A 17,977-nucleotide genomic window follows, 5' to 3' on the forward strand; every position below is an offset into this window, starting at 1 on the left:
ACAGGGGCATGTGGGAGGCAGCCGATCAATGACGACTCTCATCATTGATGTTTCTCTCTCTCTCTCTCCTTCTCCCTTCCTCTCTCTGAAATCAATAAAGATATTTTTTTTTTTAAAAAAATAGAGCAATTCTATTGTTAAATTATATAAAACTAACAAATAACAATTGGAAGAATCAGTGGAATAATTGTGATTGGTGAAAGGGCTTATACTATAATTTTAATAACTGGACCTAACTTTGCTTTTATAAGAGATGATCTTCAGTTTGCTGTTCACTTAGGTAGACTTGCTCAAACCTTGTTTTGCATTTTTCAGTGCATAGCAAGTTTGCATTTTGAATTTACCTCTTTTTTTTAATCCTCAAATCAGTCCTGAGAGAATAGGAACACTCAAAACTCTAGTAAGGTTGGCACTCAAGTTCTCCTTGTTTGCATATTTATATATAGTTTCAAAATAAGTGCTAAATCAATGAATTCTCTTTAATAAGAATAATCTATCTTGTGCTTACATTAGAAATACCCATAGTAAAGTATCTGTAGCAATAAACTGGTCCTTATCTCCACTCCCCAAGTAATGAGTAAACACACCACCAGGGAGATCACTTGAAGAAATTTACTTTCACTACATGGAAATTGCTTTATTGATTAATTTCAGTCAATAAACACAAGTGAGAATGATTAATAGTATTTAGTTTGCAGACTCCGTTTTATTCATAGTTTGGTGTGTTTTTTAAATTAGTTCACAAATCTGGTATATACAGGCAGTTAAAACTGGTTATCACTTTGATAATCAGAGGCCTCTGTTATAACACAATCTTTATGAAAACATTGTGAAATGGAATACATGGTCATAATCTCTTTGAAAGAAATGGTTGCAAACATCCATGTTTCTGAGAAAATATAACTTTACATATATATTTTAAGGAAGCTACACCTCTTACATAAACTCAGACAATAGAAGGAGTGTGCAATCATAATGTTTATTACATAGAAAAAAATGAAAAATTATTGTGACCTAAATGCTTTTAAGTAATTAAGAGTCCTCTTGGATTGGATGTAGAGCATACGATATTTTCCCTAATTTACAACCATCCTGGTCAAAAAGAGCCGAAAAGTTCGTCAGTAAGTAGGACTGCCATTCCCACATAAGTTTAACCTGAATTCTTTAGGTACAAATTGTAAAGTGTTCCACTTTCAGCTAATTTAGGGAACTGAATAAGCACAACATTCAGTTTTCAGATGAAGACTTTTAAAGGAATTGAGCTTTCTACTAAACTAGTTTTAATGAGAGGGTCATTTTTAAAAATCTAACAGGGTCTTTAGACATTATTTTATGAACTCTGAACATTCCAGTTCCTTAGTTTTCTCAAAGAGAACTTCAGCAGTAGCAGGATGGACTATCCCACACAAAAGCCACTAAGAAACTATACTCCAAATAAGTCAAAAGGCCTCCCAGATGCAGCACAGCATAGCCAAAAGGAGACGATTCACACCAGAATGAGTCAATGCACACTCCTCCCCAGAAAGCTTCTGTCTTTAGAAACTGGAATGAAGATTACCAATACATTTTACGCAAGAATTACTGGAGCAGCATCCTGTAATGGGGGTGCTTAGTTATCACCCCTGGCATGTGAGATTGATGAGCTAAAGGGAAAAAATTTATCTCATTTTCTACCCTGAACTCAACTTCAGCTTTCTATGGAGGCACTAAGGCCATGCAGCTCCTTTTCCAAATAACATAGAAATAAAAGACAAATAAGGTAGAGGACTTTGAAGTTTTTCTCTGATTTAATTTTCTCTGAAAAGATGAATTCTACATGATGGTAAGAATGTTTGCTGAGAGAAAACTGACAAGTACAAACTGATTTAAGAGACAGACACTCAAGCTAAATTGTACTGGAAATACAATAATGAATTTTGGCCTGATAACCCTCATGCTTGTCTTACAGCAAAACACTAAAATTCATGCAACAGACAGATCAGTGACATGAGGACTTTTTCTCCAGACTTCCTGGAAAAGAGAAATACGCTGTTTTTTTCCTGTTTGCTTTCATAATGAATTATTCTTGCTTATGACTGACTTTTCCAAGCTTTCGCAGTCACTTCTGATGAGAAACCATTCTTCAATAGGAAAAGACCAGGTAAGCTTACATGAAAACATCAAGTGTCTGCTAGAAGAGCTATCAAATAGATTATGTAAAACTACCTCCACAGCTAAATGACAGGTAGAACTGGAACAGGAGTTAGATATCATTAGTATGCTTGTAATAAAATAAAGCTCCTTCTGAAACCACAAGGGCTAAGAGCCCATATAAAAGCTACTGGGTTCTCCAGAAAATGGATACAATATACAGAATGTGAGAATATACAGAAATCACACTTGTTATAAAAATAGACATGGTTTTCAGACAAAAAAAGCAAATGAGTACAAAAGAATTCTCCAAACATGAACAATTTTAAAAAGACACATCTTTATAAAACAACAAAATGTCAGCTCAGAGCTCCAACGAGTAGTCTGTTGAAATGGCTGAAAAGGGGAGATGAACTAGAGACAGACAGGTCAAGAACCCAGATCTGATCTGTCCGACTCCTGGTTGGCAGTGTACATTGGTGGTCACAGGCAGACTGCTTTTGGGGGGCAAACATTTCTCTCTCTTTCTCTGGTTGATAGTGTTTGATGAATGAATGAGAAAACCCAAGTTATTAAGTAATCTCTAGAAATTTAACCATTTTCTTTTAGCTTCTACACTTGACAATGTTGCACATGAAAACAGATTCTAGGTTTTTTTTACCCAGAATCAACCCTGCCATTTACAATTCATGCTCCATGCCCCGTGGTTTCTATTATGCCCTAGAGGATCCGCCTAGACTAAATATATAACAGAAAATAACTCTGGCCTTGAACTGAACAGGGGAAGACCAGTAACTCATGCTCAATACTTCATAAACCACAAATACTGAAATTAATGATCTGTCTCCTTTTGACTGCAAAGGAGATGCCATGAGCTAAAGAAAGTCATGGGAGAAAGAAAGTCAAGAAGATATGGGTAGCAGCACCTTTCCATACCCGCCTGGATTTTTAAGGAGACTTTCACTCCTTATTCCTTTCAAATACAAAATTCATCACTTGGAAGGGGGAAAAAATGGCTCTAAAGTTGAAGAGTCTCCAGAGAAAACTCGCAGTACGTGGACTATGCCCTGTGGGCTAAAGGACAAGTTGCAGAACCAGTTAAGACACAAGAGGCAGCCCGAGGTCTTAATTATGGTTTTAGCACAGTAAAGCACAATATGGGCAGCCCTTTTTCCATCCAATCAACAATTCAGCACCATCCACGTCCAGTTCAAAAGATTCCTGAAGAGGGGCTTTCATCTTTGGTACCACCCCATGAGTTATTCTTGGTTTGGATAGCTGCAAAGAAGCAAAAAAGCTGGTACCTCTGCCTTGTCTGTACAATTGCTGGGGCTCTGATTGCTGCAACCACTGAGGCCAACTGAAATAACACTGTAACACAGCAGAGTGATGCATCCAATTCCCAGGTTCCAGATAATAGCAGCCATGCCCCTACAGGAGCAAGATCATCCATCCCTATTGGTTAAGGCCTTCGGTTTGTTGTCCTCAGAGTAGATTAAAACACTGCGTTCCCACGGACAAGGAACTCCAGATGAATTCATGGTCAAACATTTGGACAGGGACTTTACCACATGCGCCAGGCACAGAAACAGGACTGGCCTGTGGCTGTCACACTTGGAGAAGCTTCTGTTTTGGCAGCAGGAACTAGAAACTTCTTAGGGTATTCTACTCTTAGCCCTCTTTCCTGAGTGAAGCAGCCAGGGAGTGCCCAATTCCACAAGCCCCAATCTAATACTCAGCATTAATTCTCTCCATGGTCTTCTTCCACCCAGGCTACAATTTTCCCTTCCCATCCAGGGATGGCATCATCATCATGGAAAACCTAGAGAGAGAAAAAAGCCATAATGAAAAAGTAACAGTAAGAAAGGGAGTCTCACTAAACTGCTGCTGATAAAAATAAGGCCTCAAACATGAAGGATAAGAAAATGTAGATGACCCCTGGCCAGTGTGGCTCAGTGTTTAGAGCGTTGGCCTGCACACTGAAGGGTGTGAATTCGATTCCCAGTCAAGGGCACATACCTGGGTTGCAGGTTTGATCCCCTGCCGGTCAGAGTGTGTGCAGGAGGCAAACCAATCAATGTGTCAGTCTCACATCGATGTTTCTCTACCCACCCCACCCCCCACCCCTGCTTCACTCTCTAAAAATCAGTAGAAAAAATATCCTCAGGTGAGGATTAACATAAAAAAAAGTGTAGAGGAAAGCTTTGAGTTTGAGAGTCAGAGTCTATGTCCCTTTGGTTTTGTCCCTAAAGTTATAACAGATAGAAAAAATTTTATATATATATGTAAAATTACATATTCTTAGCTCTACATCTATGAAATGGTAAGAGCATCCCTAATATTGCTTTGCTCATAGAGATATATAAGAATTAATAAATTACTAACCATAGAGCACTTTGGGCTTCTTAGGAGAAAGCAGCAATATAAACATTAAAACAATAAGAATGAGGAAAAGTTTGGTCCTGGGCATTGTAAAGAAAGGGTTAGAAAGACCAATCTTAATGTATTTGCATGCAGTTCTTTTCATTCATTCATTCATTTATTCATTCAATTCATTTACTAAGCCACTAATAGAACAGGGTTACTAAAACATTTCAGTGAGGAACTCTTAACAAAATAATATTGGCTTTTCCAACCCTTTTCATTCTATAACCACAATGAGAGCACTTACAATACTCCATAAACCGGAACTCTCTTCCACAAAAAAATTCATTTTTAGCAGATGGATTATAAAGAGAAGCACAAGCTAAGAAAATAGGCAAGGAGTTAAGAATAAGCCCAGCTGACTTTCCAGAAGTTCCTCACTTTCATTATCTGAGAAACTACCAACATAATATGCAGTTCCATATCCATGCCTATTTATTTATTTTGCTCTATGTAGGAAGCAGAAAGTTTTCTAAGATTTGGCTACAGATACAAAAGGGACGCGAAAGCCAATGTTTTGTTCAAGTGAAAATAAACTTTGTTCAAGTTTATTTTCCCTAAAATAAAAATTCTCTACAGGTTTGATAAAAGTGATTAAGTCCTTGAACTACAGAAGCTATCAACTTCTTGGGCCATTCCCTGACCGCAGTCTAGAGTAAGCAGACTGGTCTGAGGTTCTGGGAAGTTACTCTCACCCGGTCAGAGAACTCAGGTACTTCTGGGTACTAGACCTTGAGTAGGAGGCTTCCAATAATACCACCCAGACTCCCCAAGGATACTGTACCTCCTCTTTGACAGTGCCAAACTCAGGATCCAGCGCTTTGAAGTGATATCGATGATTCCCTTCTCGGTCAATAGCTGCTTTAAAATCCTTCAGTGTCACCTCCCCCAACCTGTAACAAACAGCTATAAATTAGACTGTTTATCAGTAGGTTGGAAAGATAAAGTTAGCTTTAGACCCAGGCCCCTACCAAAGTCTCTTGAGGCAGAAATAGCTTGGTTTTGTTAGGTCACTGCCCCTGATAACCTAGATGATTCTAAACAGCAGAGGTTAGGGAGCCAGTCACCATTACGGAATAAAAACGGCATTACAAATGGGGTGATCTGAGAATTTAAAATAGATTTATTCAGCAACAGCCAAATCACTGTTTTCTTTTTCTCTGGAAATAAGACATAAGCTCTCTGAAATCTAATTTGTTGAACTCCCTTCTAACACAGACCAAGTAAGCAGACTCTCTAAGAAAGGGAAATCCTATCACCTGAGAAGTTGGTTCCACAGCTTCAATATCTTATTTCAGAGCCATTTACCTAAGAAGGGAGTATATCAGCCTAGTGTTTGAAGGTTTTTAACATGAATTCTCAATTGGTTAGTTGTAGTCATCAAGTAGTAACAAAGATCAATGAGTAATAGCCCTGCAGTGCCAGGCTGCTGTCCATGGCAATCAGCAGGAGCTATTTTGAGCACTTAAAAAATCTTCCTAACTTGAAGCATATTTGCATATCAGGATTGGAAACATTGTTGTGTCTGTGCCTAGCCGTAGATCATGTCCCTTGTAATGTCACCGGTGTAGCTGAAACTAGAATCTCTATGTCTTGTGCTCTCCTCACTATACCATAGAGCTTCTCAAACACCTCTTAGCTGGTTAGATGGATGGGCAGTAACTAATGATTCTGCCTTCCTGACCTTTTAAAAAGAGAAATAGATCCAAGAATCTTACCTCTTTGGTATATTGACCATGAAGGGTGTAAGTGAGCGGTCAGTGAAATAGAGCACTTTAGTGCAGGTGCTGCTGACAGTTGGAGAGCTCTGTGAGTGAGGCAACTCTGCAATCACAGAGAGGCTGCGGTCAGAACATTCAACTTGCTCCCAACCAGCCCTCATTTCCAGTTATTCACAATGTTCCAGGAGGAAGCAGCTGCCTGAGGTCACAGTACAGCTTTTCTTCACACTCTTGCCAAACACCAAGTCCATAGAGTGTGACCCACAGGAAGTCACTGGGGCCACAAAGACAAGTGCTTTGTAAATGGACACTGTCACAAGGACCGTCGTTTCTTACCCATTCCAGGTATTTCTAGCACGGAAATAGCAACTGTTCTGACAGGCCTTGTTGCTAAGAGTCAAAAGAGGCCCAAGAAGCCCAGCAATATTTCAGCTAGGGCAGCATGGACACATAGCAGGAGCTGCAGACACTACCAACACTGAAATTTTGGAGGTCTGGAGTAGAGAATGCTCATGCAATTCATGAAACAAGAAATGAATAGGAACAAGACCCAGAGGAGCAAAGTTACCTTAGAAACTCAGATGCCAAGGGGGCCTCATGCGTCCAGTCTAAGATACAAGACCTACCTTACCCCTTAGCTACAGAGAATCTGTGTTGGTCCATGGTATTTAACTCAGGGCTCTTGAGCCACATCTTTTCTCTACCCTGTGTATTGGTACTTGTGGAAAATTTTTATTTTTTTAAATAAATTTGTGGGGTTTTTACAATTTTTTAAAACTAACTTGAGAGAGAGGAAAGGGGAGAGAGAGAAACATCGATTGGTACAAGCCCTGACCAGGATTGAACCACAACCTGGGTATGTGCCCTGACTGGAAATCAAACCCACCACCTTCTGGTGTACAGAAGGACGCTTCAACCAACTGAGCCACACCAGCCAGGGCTCGAGAATTTTTAATGAGCTTGTGATTATGACTTTAAGAGAATAGGAGAAAAGACCAATCAGAAACTTTTATCATAAGGACCAAAAAATAATAAAGTGTCATTAAAATCTGTCCTGCACCCTGGCCAGTGTGGCTCAGTGGTTAGAGCACCAGCCTGTGCACCAAAGGGTCGTAGGTTCGATTCCCAGTCAAGGGCACGTACCTGGGTTGCAGGTTCCATCCCCAGCCCCAGTCAGGGCTCATGAGGGAGGCAACAGATTGATGTGTCTCTCTCACATCGATGTTTCTCATTCTCTCTCTCTCTCACCCTCTCTTCTATTCTCTCTTAAAAAAAAAAAAAAAAAAAAATCAATCTATGGAAAAAAATGTTCTCAGGTGAGGATTAACAAAAATAAAAAATAAAAATAAATCTGTCCTGCAATTCCATCTACATATATTTTCTTAACTTTTTCTAGACATTGGTCCCAATCAAACTGGTAGCCACAGGAGAGCATTTGTAGGAAGGGGTTTCAAATAAAGGGGAGTGTGAGGGATGAATTAATACAGGGCAAGAAAGACAAGGGAACATTCTCTCTTTGTAGAGCAGTCACAGTTTTCTGAAATTTTCTTCAAAGAATGCCAGTTACTGAAACTACATGCTATGATGCTCCTTTGACTCCAGCACCTAGAACAGTGCCTAGCACACAGTGGCTGTTTAATAAAATAAAATATTCACTTTATCACTAAATTTTATGATTGACTGATTCATTCATTCATTCAACAAACATTTATTGTACACTTACCATGTGCTAGATTTCGAGAACATAAAATCAACCACATGTGGTCTCCGACCTCAAAGAGTTTACAGTCTAGTATGAAGGACAGATATGGATATAATTACAATACACTAAAGTCAGATTTGTGCAAACTGCACAGGATGACTGAAGATGGAGTGGTTAGTTAATTACACCTGGAAGAGGTCAGAAGGCCTCACAAAGCACTTTAAAAAATCGTCACATAGAGAAGCTGAAAAGGGCATTCCAAGAGGGAAGGATACATGTAAATGCATGGAATGTGATCATGTAGCTTTTTAAAAAAATATATCTTTATTGATTTCAGAGAGAGGAAGGGAGAGGAAGAGAGAAACATCAATGATGAGACAGTCATTGATCGGCTGCCTCCCACACAGACACCCCCCCCCAGGGGAATCAAGACTGCAACCCAGGCATGTGCTCTGACCAGGAATCAAACCTCGATCTCCTGCCTCATAGGTTGATGCTCAACCACTGAGCCATGCTGGCCAGGCGTGATCATGTATTTTTAAAACTAAAAGGTAACTATTAAGGCTGGAGCACAAGGAATACATTGGGAAGTTGTGAAAGATGATAATAAAGTAGGCAGGGGACAGATCACAAGGACTCCGCCAGTTTAAGATATTTAGATACTAGTCTTAAGCCCCAGGGAGGTACTAAAAAGGAGTGATATGATCAGACTGGCCTTTTAGAAAGGCCAATCTAGCAGCAAAGTAAAGTGTGAGTTGGATGGGAGAAACTCTGGAAACCAGTAATGCCATTAACAGGCAATTAAAACAATCTGAAAGATGAGGAAGGCAAGATATAGTCCTGGATTTGAGAAACCTTTAGAAGGTAAAAGTCTTGGTACTTGGGATATAGTTGAATGTTGGGAATAAAAGGGAAGTAAAAAATAACTAGATTTATAGTCTGGGGAAAAAAGATGCATGGCAGTATTCCATGGTGTAAATGTCCCACAGATTTTTTATTCCACTCATCTACTGATGGGCGCTTGGGCTCTTTCCAGATCTTGGCTATTGTAAATAACACTGCTATGAACATAGGGCTGCATATATTCTTTCTGACTACGTGGCTGTAAAAAAGAAGGAACTCTTACCCTTTGTGACAGCATGAATGGACTTGGAGATTATTATGCTAAGCAAAGTAAGCCAGTCAGAGAAAGACAAATACCATATGAGCTCACTTATATGGGGAGAAATGTAAGAGATTAGCCAAAAAACATATATGCATATATGCATAGCCCATGGACACAGACAATGTGGTGAAGGCCAGAGTGGGGGTGGTGGAGGGGGGCAGAGGGGGAGAAATGGAGGACATCTGTAATACTGTCTGTCAACAATAAAAAAAAAAGATTCATGGTAGTACTATTAGCTAATATACGGATAGAGGTGAGTTATGCCATACTTTAAAATGTTTATTGGATGTCCTAGCCAGTTTGCTCAGTGGTTAGAGCATTGGCTTGTGGACTAAAGGGTCCCAGGTTCAATTCCAGACAAGGGCACATACCTCGGTTGCAGGCTCCATCCCCAGCCCTGGCTGGGGCTCATGCAGGAGGCAACCAGTCAATGTGTCTCTCTCACATTGATGTTTCTTTCTCTCTCTCTCTCTCTCCCTCTTCCACTCTCTCTGAAAAGCAATGGAAAAAATATCCTCGGGTGAGAATTAAAAATATATATATTTTCATAAATATATATTTAAAAAGGCCAGTCTGATCATATCACTCCTTTTTAGTACCACCCCGGGGCTTAAGACTAGTACCTAAATATCTTAGACTGGCAGAGTCCTGTGTTATTGGTTGCCAATTATGTATCAAATACTGGGAATGCAAAAATAAATTAGATCCAATTCCCATCTTTAAGGAGCTCAAAGTCTAGTGGGGTGAAATAGCAAAAGTTACAATATAATAAAATGTGAAAATAATATTGCTATGTACAGAATTCTGCCCTTCCAAAATTCATATGTTGAAACCGTAAGCCCTAGTGTGATGGTATTACAGACAGGGCCTTCACAGAAGATTAAAGTTAAGTAAGGTTCTAAGAGTGGAGCCCTCACCCCATTGAACTGATGCCTGTATAAAAAGAGAACCTGCCCAGCTGGTGGTGTTCCATGGTTGAGCATCGACTCATAAACCTGGAGGTCACGGTTCAATTCCCAGTAAGGGCACATGCCCGGGTTTTGAGTTTGATCCCCAGTAGGAGGTGTACAGAAGGCAGCCAATTGATGACTATTTCTCATCATCTATGTTTCTATCTCTCTCTCGCTCTCCCCTCCTCTCTCTGAAATAAAAAAAAAAAAGAAGAGGAACAGATATCAGAGCTCTCTCTCCACCATGAGAGCGCACAGCAAGAAGGCAACCATTTGCAAGCCAGGAAGAGAGCCCTCCCACCAAAATCTGACCATGCTGGTACTCTGATGTTGGGACTTACAGTCTTCAAAACTGTGAGAAAATAAATTTGTGTTGTTTAAGTCACTCAGTCCATAGTATTTTGTTATGGCAACCAAAGCTGACTAATACAAATGTTATGTACACATTCTGGGTGAATTTCAAGTAAAGAATAATCATGATGTCAAATGCCACACAGAGGTCTAGTAACTAAAAAAAGGTTTAGTAATAGATTATGGATGACATTAGCGATAGTAGTTTCAGTTGATTAGTAAAGAAGACTGAGTTGGATTACAGACTTTTCTAGTGAAAAAGAAAAAAGAGTAATGACTAATGTTGTGTAACAAGTCTTACACAACATTAAATCATGATAAAATGATAATTGTTACTTCATTGTGAAATTACTATAAAAAGCATGTTCAAAAACTCAAAATAAATGACCAAGAAGCATATCTGTGTATATGTGTGTCTGTGTAAATTTAATACATAACTTTAAAAGGCATCACAAATCAGTTTTAGTTTTTAAGTTTATGATCATTTGGAGTTAATTTTTGTATAATGGTATGAGGTATGCATCAAGACTCTTTTTATGTAGGTCTTGAATTGTTTCAGGGCCATTTATTGAAAAGCCTATCACTTTGCCTTTTTTTTTTTCTGGTTGGATAACCTAAACCTCATTCCTTTTGCCATTGACTAGCCCTTTCACAGTTGTTGAAAATCAAGTGGCCAAAAAAACGTGAATCTATTTCTGAACTCTCTATTTTGTTCCACCAATCTATGTGTCTATCCATTCACCTATACTGTACTAACTTTTTAGTTTCGAAATAGTGTAGTCATCCAACTACTTTGTTCATCTTTCTCACCTTTTTTTGTGTAGCTATTCCCATCCCTTTATTGTTCCATATACATTTTAGAATCAGCTTGTTTATATCTACAAAAAGCCTGGTAGGATTTTTATTGGAATATGATTGAAGCTATAGAACATTTGGGGAGAACGGACCATCTTAACAATATTGAGTACTCTAATTAATACACATGGTATATTTTCCCACTGCTTTAGATGTTCTTTAATTTATTTCATCTGTGTTCTATAGTTTTCAACATAGAAACTTTGCACATATTTTGTAGGACTGATACTTATGTATTTAATGTTTTTTGGTCCTACTATAAATGGCACTTTAAAATTTTTTTCTATTTCCAAATATTCATTGCTAGTATATAGAAGTACAATTGACATTGTGTCCTGTGACCTTGCTAAACTTGTTTCTTAATTATAGTAGCTTTATTATAGATTCTTTGGGATATGCTACATAAACAATCATGTCATCTATAAATTAAGGCAATTTTGCATATTCTTTTTTAATCTCTGTGCCTTTTCTTTCTTTTTCCTGCATCTACATTCATCAGAGATACTGATTTTGGAATTAAGATAAAATAAAATGTGTTAGAAAGTATTCCTTCTCTTCTATTTTCTGGAAGACTTGGTATAAAAGTGATATTATTTTTTTTCTTAAGTGAACCCATCTGATTCTGGAGTTTTCCTTGATGGATGGAACATTTTAAACTATACATTACATTTTATAACTATAAACCTATTCAGCTTATCTATTTCCTCTTGAGTAAGTTTTGGTAGTTTGTGTCTTTCCAGGAATTTATACATTTTATCAAAGTTGTAAAAATTACGGGCATAAAGTTGTTTGTTCCTTAGTATGCATTTAATGTCTATAAGATCTATAGTGATGTTCTCTCTTTCATTTCTAATAGTAATTTGTGTCTTTCCTCTTTTTTCTTGGGCAGTCTGGCTACAGACTTATCCATTTTATTATACTTTTCAAAGGACCAGTTTTTTGTTTGATTGGTTTTATTCTAATTTTCTGTTTTTAATGTCATAGATTTCCATTCTTATACTTATTAGTTCCTTCCTTCTGCTTCCTTTGGGTTTAATTTACTCTTCTTTTTCATGCTTCTTAAGATGGAAGTTTCAATCATTTAGGGAATCATTGACTTGAAACCTTTCCTCTTTTCTAATGTATTTAATGCTATGAATTTTCCTCTAAGCACTGCTTCTGCTGCATTCCATGAATTTTTATATACTGTATTTTCATTTTTTTATTCAAAATATTTTGTAATTTCTTTTATGAGTTCCTCTTTGACCCATATGCCATTTAGAAGTATATTGTTCAATTCCAAATATTTGAGGATTTTCCAGATATTTTTTTGTTTTATTGATCTCTAGTTTAATTCTATAATGGTCAGAGAACACTCTATATGATTTCAATATTTTCAACTTTGTTGAATTTTGTTTCATGGTCAAAATATGGGCTATCCTATTCCAAAAGTACTTGAAAAGAATATGTACTCTAATGTCAGTGGGTGAAATGTTCTTTAAATGTCAATCAAAAGAGTTGATTGATAGTGTTTTCCAGGTTTTCTATATTTTTATTTGATATTCTCTTCCCTAATACTATTGATTACTGCAAAAAGAATATTAAAGTCTACAACTTCAAAACTTTCTATCAGTTTTTACTTCATGTATTTTGAAGCTGTATATTAGGGACACACCTATAGGATTGTTATGTCTTCTTGGTGAATTGATTTCTTTATCATTTTATTATGTCTCTATACTTGTAAACATTCCTTGTATATTTTATCTGATACTAATGTAACCATACCTTTTCATTAGTGTTGTTTCCATATTATTATATTTAAAATGGGTTTCTTATAAACAACTTATAGTTGAATCTTATTTTTTCATCCAATTTGACAATCTCTAGTCTTTTAATTGATATGCTTAGACCATTTATATTTAATATAATCATATGTTTGATTAGGCAACAATAAAGTCAGCATTGATCTGACAAAAAGAACACCTAAGTGGAATAACTTGGTAAAAGTCCAACTAGTGGCTTGAGTAGTGAATGAAAAGATGAAAAAAGAAGAAGTGTAGGCTATTCTTTAAGATGGTTGATATAGAAAAATAAGATAAATAAGTCAGTAGTTAGATGGCTAGCAAGTCAGACAAGTTTTTGTATTTTCCAATAAGAGACATTTCAGCTAATTTTTAAAATGTCTATATTACATTAACACCCTAGTTTACAAGCAGTTGTGAATTTATTTTTAGTATTTTGAATAACTACTTAATATACACAAAATGATTTTTTCAGGGGAGGAATTTATTAGACTTTTGAAAAAGAATTTCCAAATAGTCTTATCTACATTGGCAGTTTATACTAGCCTAAAGAAAATACTGGAGAGGAAAATAGGTAAGGTATAGAGTAAAATAAACAGCCTTTCAAAAAACCAGAAATGACTGTTTCAAAACAATTCTGGAAAAAACTGAAACTAATTTTGGTACTAACAAACTTTGTTTCATTCCCAGTGCAGTTACCTCATTCAAAAGGCAAAGTTTATCTGGAGGCGTGAGAATGCTATTTTATTTATTCTACAAAAAGTTCTACTTTTAATATTTGTGCAAATATTTTAAGTGTTTTACTTTAGGTGTTTTTGTTTGTTTTTGTTAATCCTCGCTAGAGGATATTTTTTCCATTGCTTTTCAGAGAGAGTGAGTGGAGGGGAAGGGAAGGAGAGAGAGAGGAAAACACCCATGTGAGAGAAACACACTGACTGGTTGCATTCCACAAGTGCCCCGATAGGTAGGGAGCAAACCTGCAACCCAGGTACCCACCCTTAACAGGGAATCAAACCCACAACCCTTTACTGTGCAGGCCGATGCTCTAACCACTTAGCACACCAGCCAGGGCTTACTTTAGGTTTTGTTTATTAATGTACTTTTTTAAATTGTATATGGTTAGCTTTTTACGATTTGGTTTTTGAAAATTATTTAGATACTTTTAGATTAGGTCTGGGTAAACTATAAAAGATAAGAAATTGTGAATTTTATTAAACCAAAAGGTAAGATATACAGTAAAACAGAAATTATCAGGCAGGGTAGATTTCCAACATGTTGGAATGAACCGGGGAAAAAATGTAATGAGTAGGCATAGAGCAGGTGAAAAGGACTTCCTAGCCATGACCACTAGATGGCACAATGATTTTGCAGGACTTAAACTGAACCACCTAAGCACTTAAAGTTTTAAGGAAAATCCCCAAAGAACTCAAACTTCTTGCTTGCTACTAGGAAGAACTGGAATTTTCTGTGCTATTTGGGTTGAAGGATGATTTGTGTGTATATGATGATTTGTGTGTATTTTTGTTGTTTTAAATTTTGTTTTGTTTGGTGTAAATGTTTTGAGCTTGTATGCTTCCCAAAGATACTTTAGCCTCTCTGAGTCAACATCATCCTGCACATGGTTAAATAAGTGTACTTGAAATGATAGAGGTGATAATGATGGTATCTTCATAGTCCCAGAAATAATTCGATTCTAGCTAGTATTGCTACAGAAACAACAGATTATAAAAGTAAAGTACTATAAGAAAACAATCTATCCGCAAAATATGTAGTAGCATGAAAAATATGCAATGTCTGATCTAATATGCTAGGAGACTTTATTGAGCAGTAATGAGCACTTACTGGAATTAGGGGGCCAGGACTCCTGGTATTCGCTTCCTGCTTGAGTTCTGGGTGATTTGCCCCGAACCTGGAGAGCCACACAAAAATTACAGGAGTTATAATCAACAGGAGAACTCAACCAAGAAATTTAAATTTTAAAAATGTAACTAAAATACACTCTTCTTACTGTATCTTCTTCCACAGTATATAAAATTGGACATATTTATCCTAATAATAATAATGCACACTTATAAAAGGTTTTCTAGTTTTCAGTGCATTTCCCATACATTTCCTCATCTAATGTGAGCTCATTCAGGGGGAAGAGCAAGGGGAATGAGCAGTAAAGAGAGAGCTGTGGGTCAAGCGCCACAATTCCTCAGACAGTTAACCAGTTCCTATGAGTAAGAGTTATCATGAACGCCGTCCCTGGATTGTCAAACCATGATGAAGAATCAGCTCTGCTGAGAGGAACACCAAAGGGAAAAGCAAATGTAGCCTTTGTCAGGGTCTTATCTTTCGGCACTGCCTCCCTCTAAATTAAAATTCATAAAATTAAGCTTCTTTGGAAGCTTGCCTAAGAAACACCACAGAACAAGGATTACCCTTCTTTCTTGCTTCTTCTGGGTCTCCATGACATGCAGGCGCTCCATGAGGCTGGAGATGCCCTGCTCCAGGCTGTCGATGGTGTGGTGCTGAGGGTCATGGCCACTGAAGCTGTTGCGCAGGCTGCGAAGGGCATCGCGAACAAGCTGCAGGTCACTGGTCTGTGGGCAAGAGTGAGGTGCTGCTGGCATGGTGCAGTGTCATGCTACTAACCACATGCCAGCCACTGGGCTAAAGAAGACGTAGGGGAAAGGTTTTCAGGATAGATCTTTTATTTTTGAGGGAGGAGGTGTGAACTTTAGGTAATGTTCTTCCACAAAAGCGGGCCTACTGTTTGCCCACTAACTCTTAATTTTGGATAACAAGTACCTCACATCTTTATATCTCCAACAGATCCAAGAACAGGGAAGTGGGATATAAAAGGCCTAGTCCACTGGTGATGGCTAAGGTACTCTTCTGGTTTTAACTGGAAGGGGCAGGTCTGGACTCAAATCTTAAGAACCTACCCCTCTGGGAGTGACTGAAGCAGCTCCTTTTCCTGCCACTGGAGGGAGGAAACCATTGCTTTGAGAGTTGTGACTATTGTAGCTGGTCACCTACAGCAGCAAGAAGAAATGGTGCTTGTTACAAGAGAATTCCAAACCAAGATGTCCTGTCTTATTTTTCTGCTTTACATTTATCACTTCCTGGCATAGTGTATAACTGTATGTTTCATGTCTCTCTCTATTTAGAATGCAAGCCTCGTAGGTACAGAGGGCTTTTTCCCTTTGTTCCCCACTACATCCCCTGTACTTGACCCCTCATAGGCACTGCTGAATGTAGAATGAACAAAAGGGAAACCTCAGCGTGGAGGCTCCCACCCTACCCTCTGCCTGGCCACCAGAGGGCCTGAGAATGCTGCTCCAGCACCTCCGGCCTTTGCTTCAGTGATTAAAAATTAAGAACAATGACTAACTCTTCTTGAGCTTGATTCTGTGCCAGGTGGATCTACCAGCACTGTGTTTTGTTATCTACCTGGATTATCTTATGTATTCTTCATAATGGCAGAAAGGGCCCTATTATTTCCATTTTCCAGATGAGCCTTATTTCTAAGGTTCAAAAGCTAAGCAATTAAGGTCACACAGCGATCATAAGTGATAAAGATGGAATCTGAAACCAGATTCTGTTATCCTGGAATCTGCATTCATAACTCTCTCACCAAATAGCCTCCTAACAAACTGACCTGTGGCCTGGGTTCAGTTCTGACTCCGAAACAGAACCCCCTCTTTGCCCTTGTAAATGTGGGAGGGAGACCCCGAGTTGGAGGTTACCTCATCTGCCTCTCTTTTCATACAGTGAGCCAAAAGGACATCTTTGTGTTCTAGTTCCCGCTCTAGATCCACCTGCAAACCAGAGACTAAGTCAGAAAAGCGTTTCTTCAGGCTCCAGGGGCAGGAAAGGTAGTGGCTGAAGATGTCCCCACCTGCTGGAAACTGGCCTCAGAGAGTTTTTGAAGTGCTTCTTCCAGCTTGGCCTGGTGATGCTGAAGGAGGCGCTCCTTCTGCCCCAGCTCTTTCTGCAACAGAGAGAGCTTTCAGCTGTGTGGCCCAGCCAAGGACATCAGACAGTTCACCCTTTGTGACGCAATTTCCACCTGAGGAAAGCAGAGCTTGGGGAACAGTCCTTTCTTCAAGCTACACCTGACAGACATCACACACCTCAGCAGTCTGGCACAGTGCAAAGGATTCTTGGAAGGGTAAGGACAAAGGGAACTACTGCTTGTAGAAGAGCCACTGCATGCTACCCCTGCTAGTTAGACATAAAGGGTAAGACGGAACCGAAGTTTCCACACTCCTAGTTCTGTGCTCCTTCTCCCAGCCATGGTATCTCCACGGCTAGTGAATCAAGGGAACACAGAGAAGGATTTCCTTGCCAAAAGCAAGGATGAGAGCAGAGTGTAAGTGCTCTTTCAACAGCAGCAACAATGGGCTGTTCATAAGATCAGATGGAAATCATTTCTAAACTGATGTTCATTCTTTTTTTTTTTTAATTCTCACCCAAGGATATGTTTTTATTGATTTTCGAGAGAGGAGGGGGGGAGAGAAACATTGATCGGGTGCCTCCCGACCAGAGGTTGAACCCACAAGCTAGGTATGTGCCCTGACCAAGAATCGAACCCGCAACCTTTTGGTGTACAGGATAAAGCTCTAACCAACTGAGCCACCCAACCAAGGCAAACTGATGTTAATTCTTACTTTATATTCTCCCAAGAGTCGGTTCCTCTCATCCAGCTTCCTCTGCAGGTCTACCTGCAAGAAGGTTAAGAAAGAATTAATGGCATGGAGGTACTGTCTGCCAGCCCAGCAGGGAACTGGCTACTTAGTAACCAGAGTTCATGTGAGAGCACAGAGAGGGCATGGCTATGGTAAAAACACACAGCTGCTCTCCATGTCTTTAATCAGACAGACTGTAGAAGCACAACGTAGCCTCAGTGT

The 17,977-nt window shown here is 38.7% G+C and overlaps 1 protein-coding gene across 4 annotated transcripts in view; it reads right to left on the reverse strand.

The window, feature by feature from the left end:
- Window positions 1-686: 686 nt before the first annotated feature.
- Window positions 687-17,977, reverse strand: part of DIXDC1 (DIX domain containing 1) — a 74,523-nt gene continuing 57,232 nt past the window's right edge. For all 4 annotated transcript variants that reach the window (XM_081154630.1, XM_081154633.1, XM_081154631.1 and 1 more), the window contains 9 exons: window positions 17,738-17,791; window positions 16,966-17,058; window positions 16,814-16,885; window positions 16,010-16,099; window positions 15,503-15,664; window positions 14,922-14,988; window positions 6,273-6,378; window positions 5,339-5,447; window positions 687-3,952 (listed from right to left, as the gene is read on the reverse strand). In XM_081154630.1, the coding sequence (XP_081010756.1) occupies window positions 3,872-3,952; window positions 5,339-5,447; window positions 6,273-6,378; window positions 14,922-14,988; window positions 15,503-15,664; window positions 16,010-16,099; window positions 16,814-16,885; window positions 16,966-17,058; window positions 17,738-17,791 (834 nt within the window). In that variant the 3' untranslated portion in view covers window positions 687-3,871. The remainder of the gene's footprint in view (window positions 3,953-5,338; window positions 5,448-6,272; window positions 6,379-14,921; window positions 14,989-15,502; window positions 15,665-16,009; window positions 16,100-16,813; window positions 16,886-16,965; window positions 17,059-17,737; window positions 17,792-17,977) is intronic.

The sequence above is a fragment of the Miniopterus schreibersii genome, assembly GCF_964146895.1.
Source record: "Miniopterus schreibersii genome assembly, chromosome: 12".
Classification (NCBI taxonomy): Eukaryota; Metazoa; Chordata; class Mammalia; order Chiroptera; family Miniopteridae; genus Miniopterus; species Miniopterus schreibersii.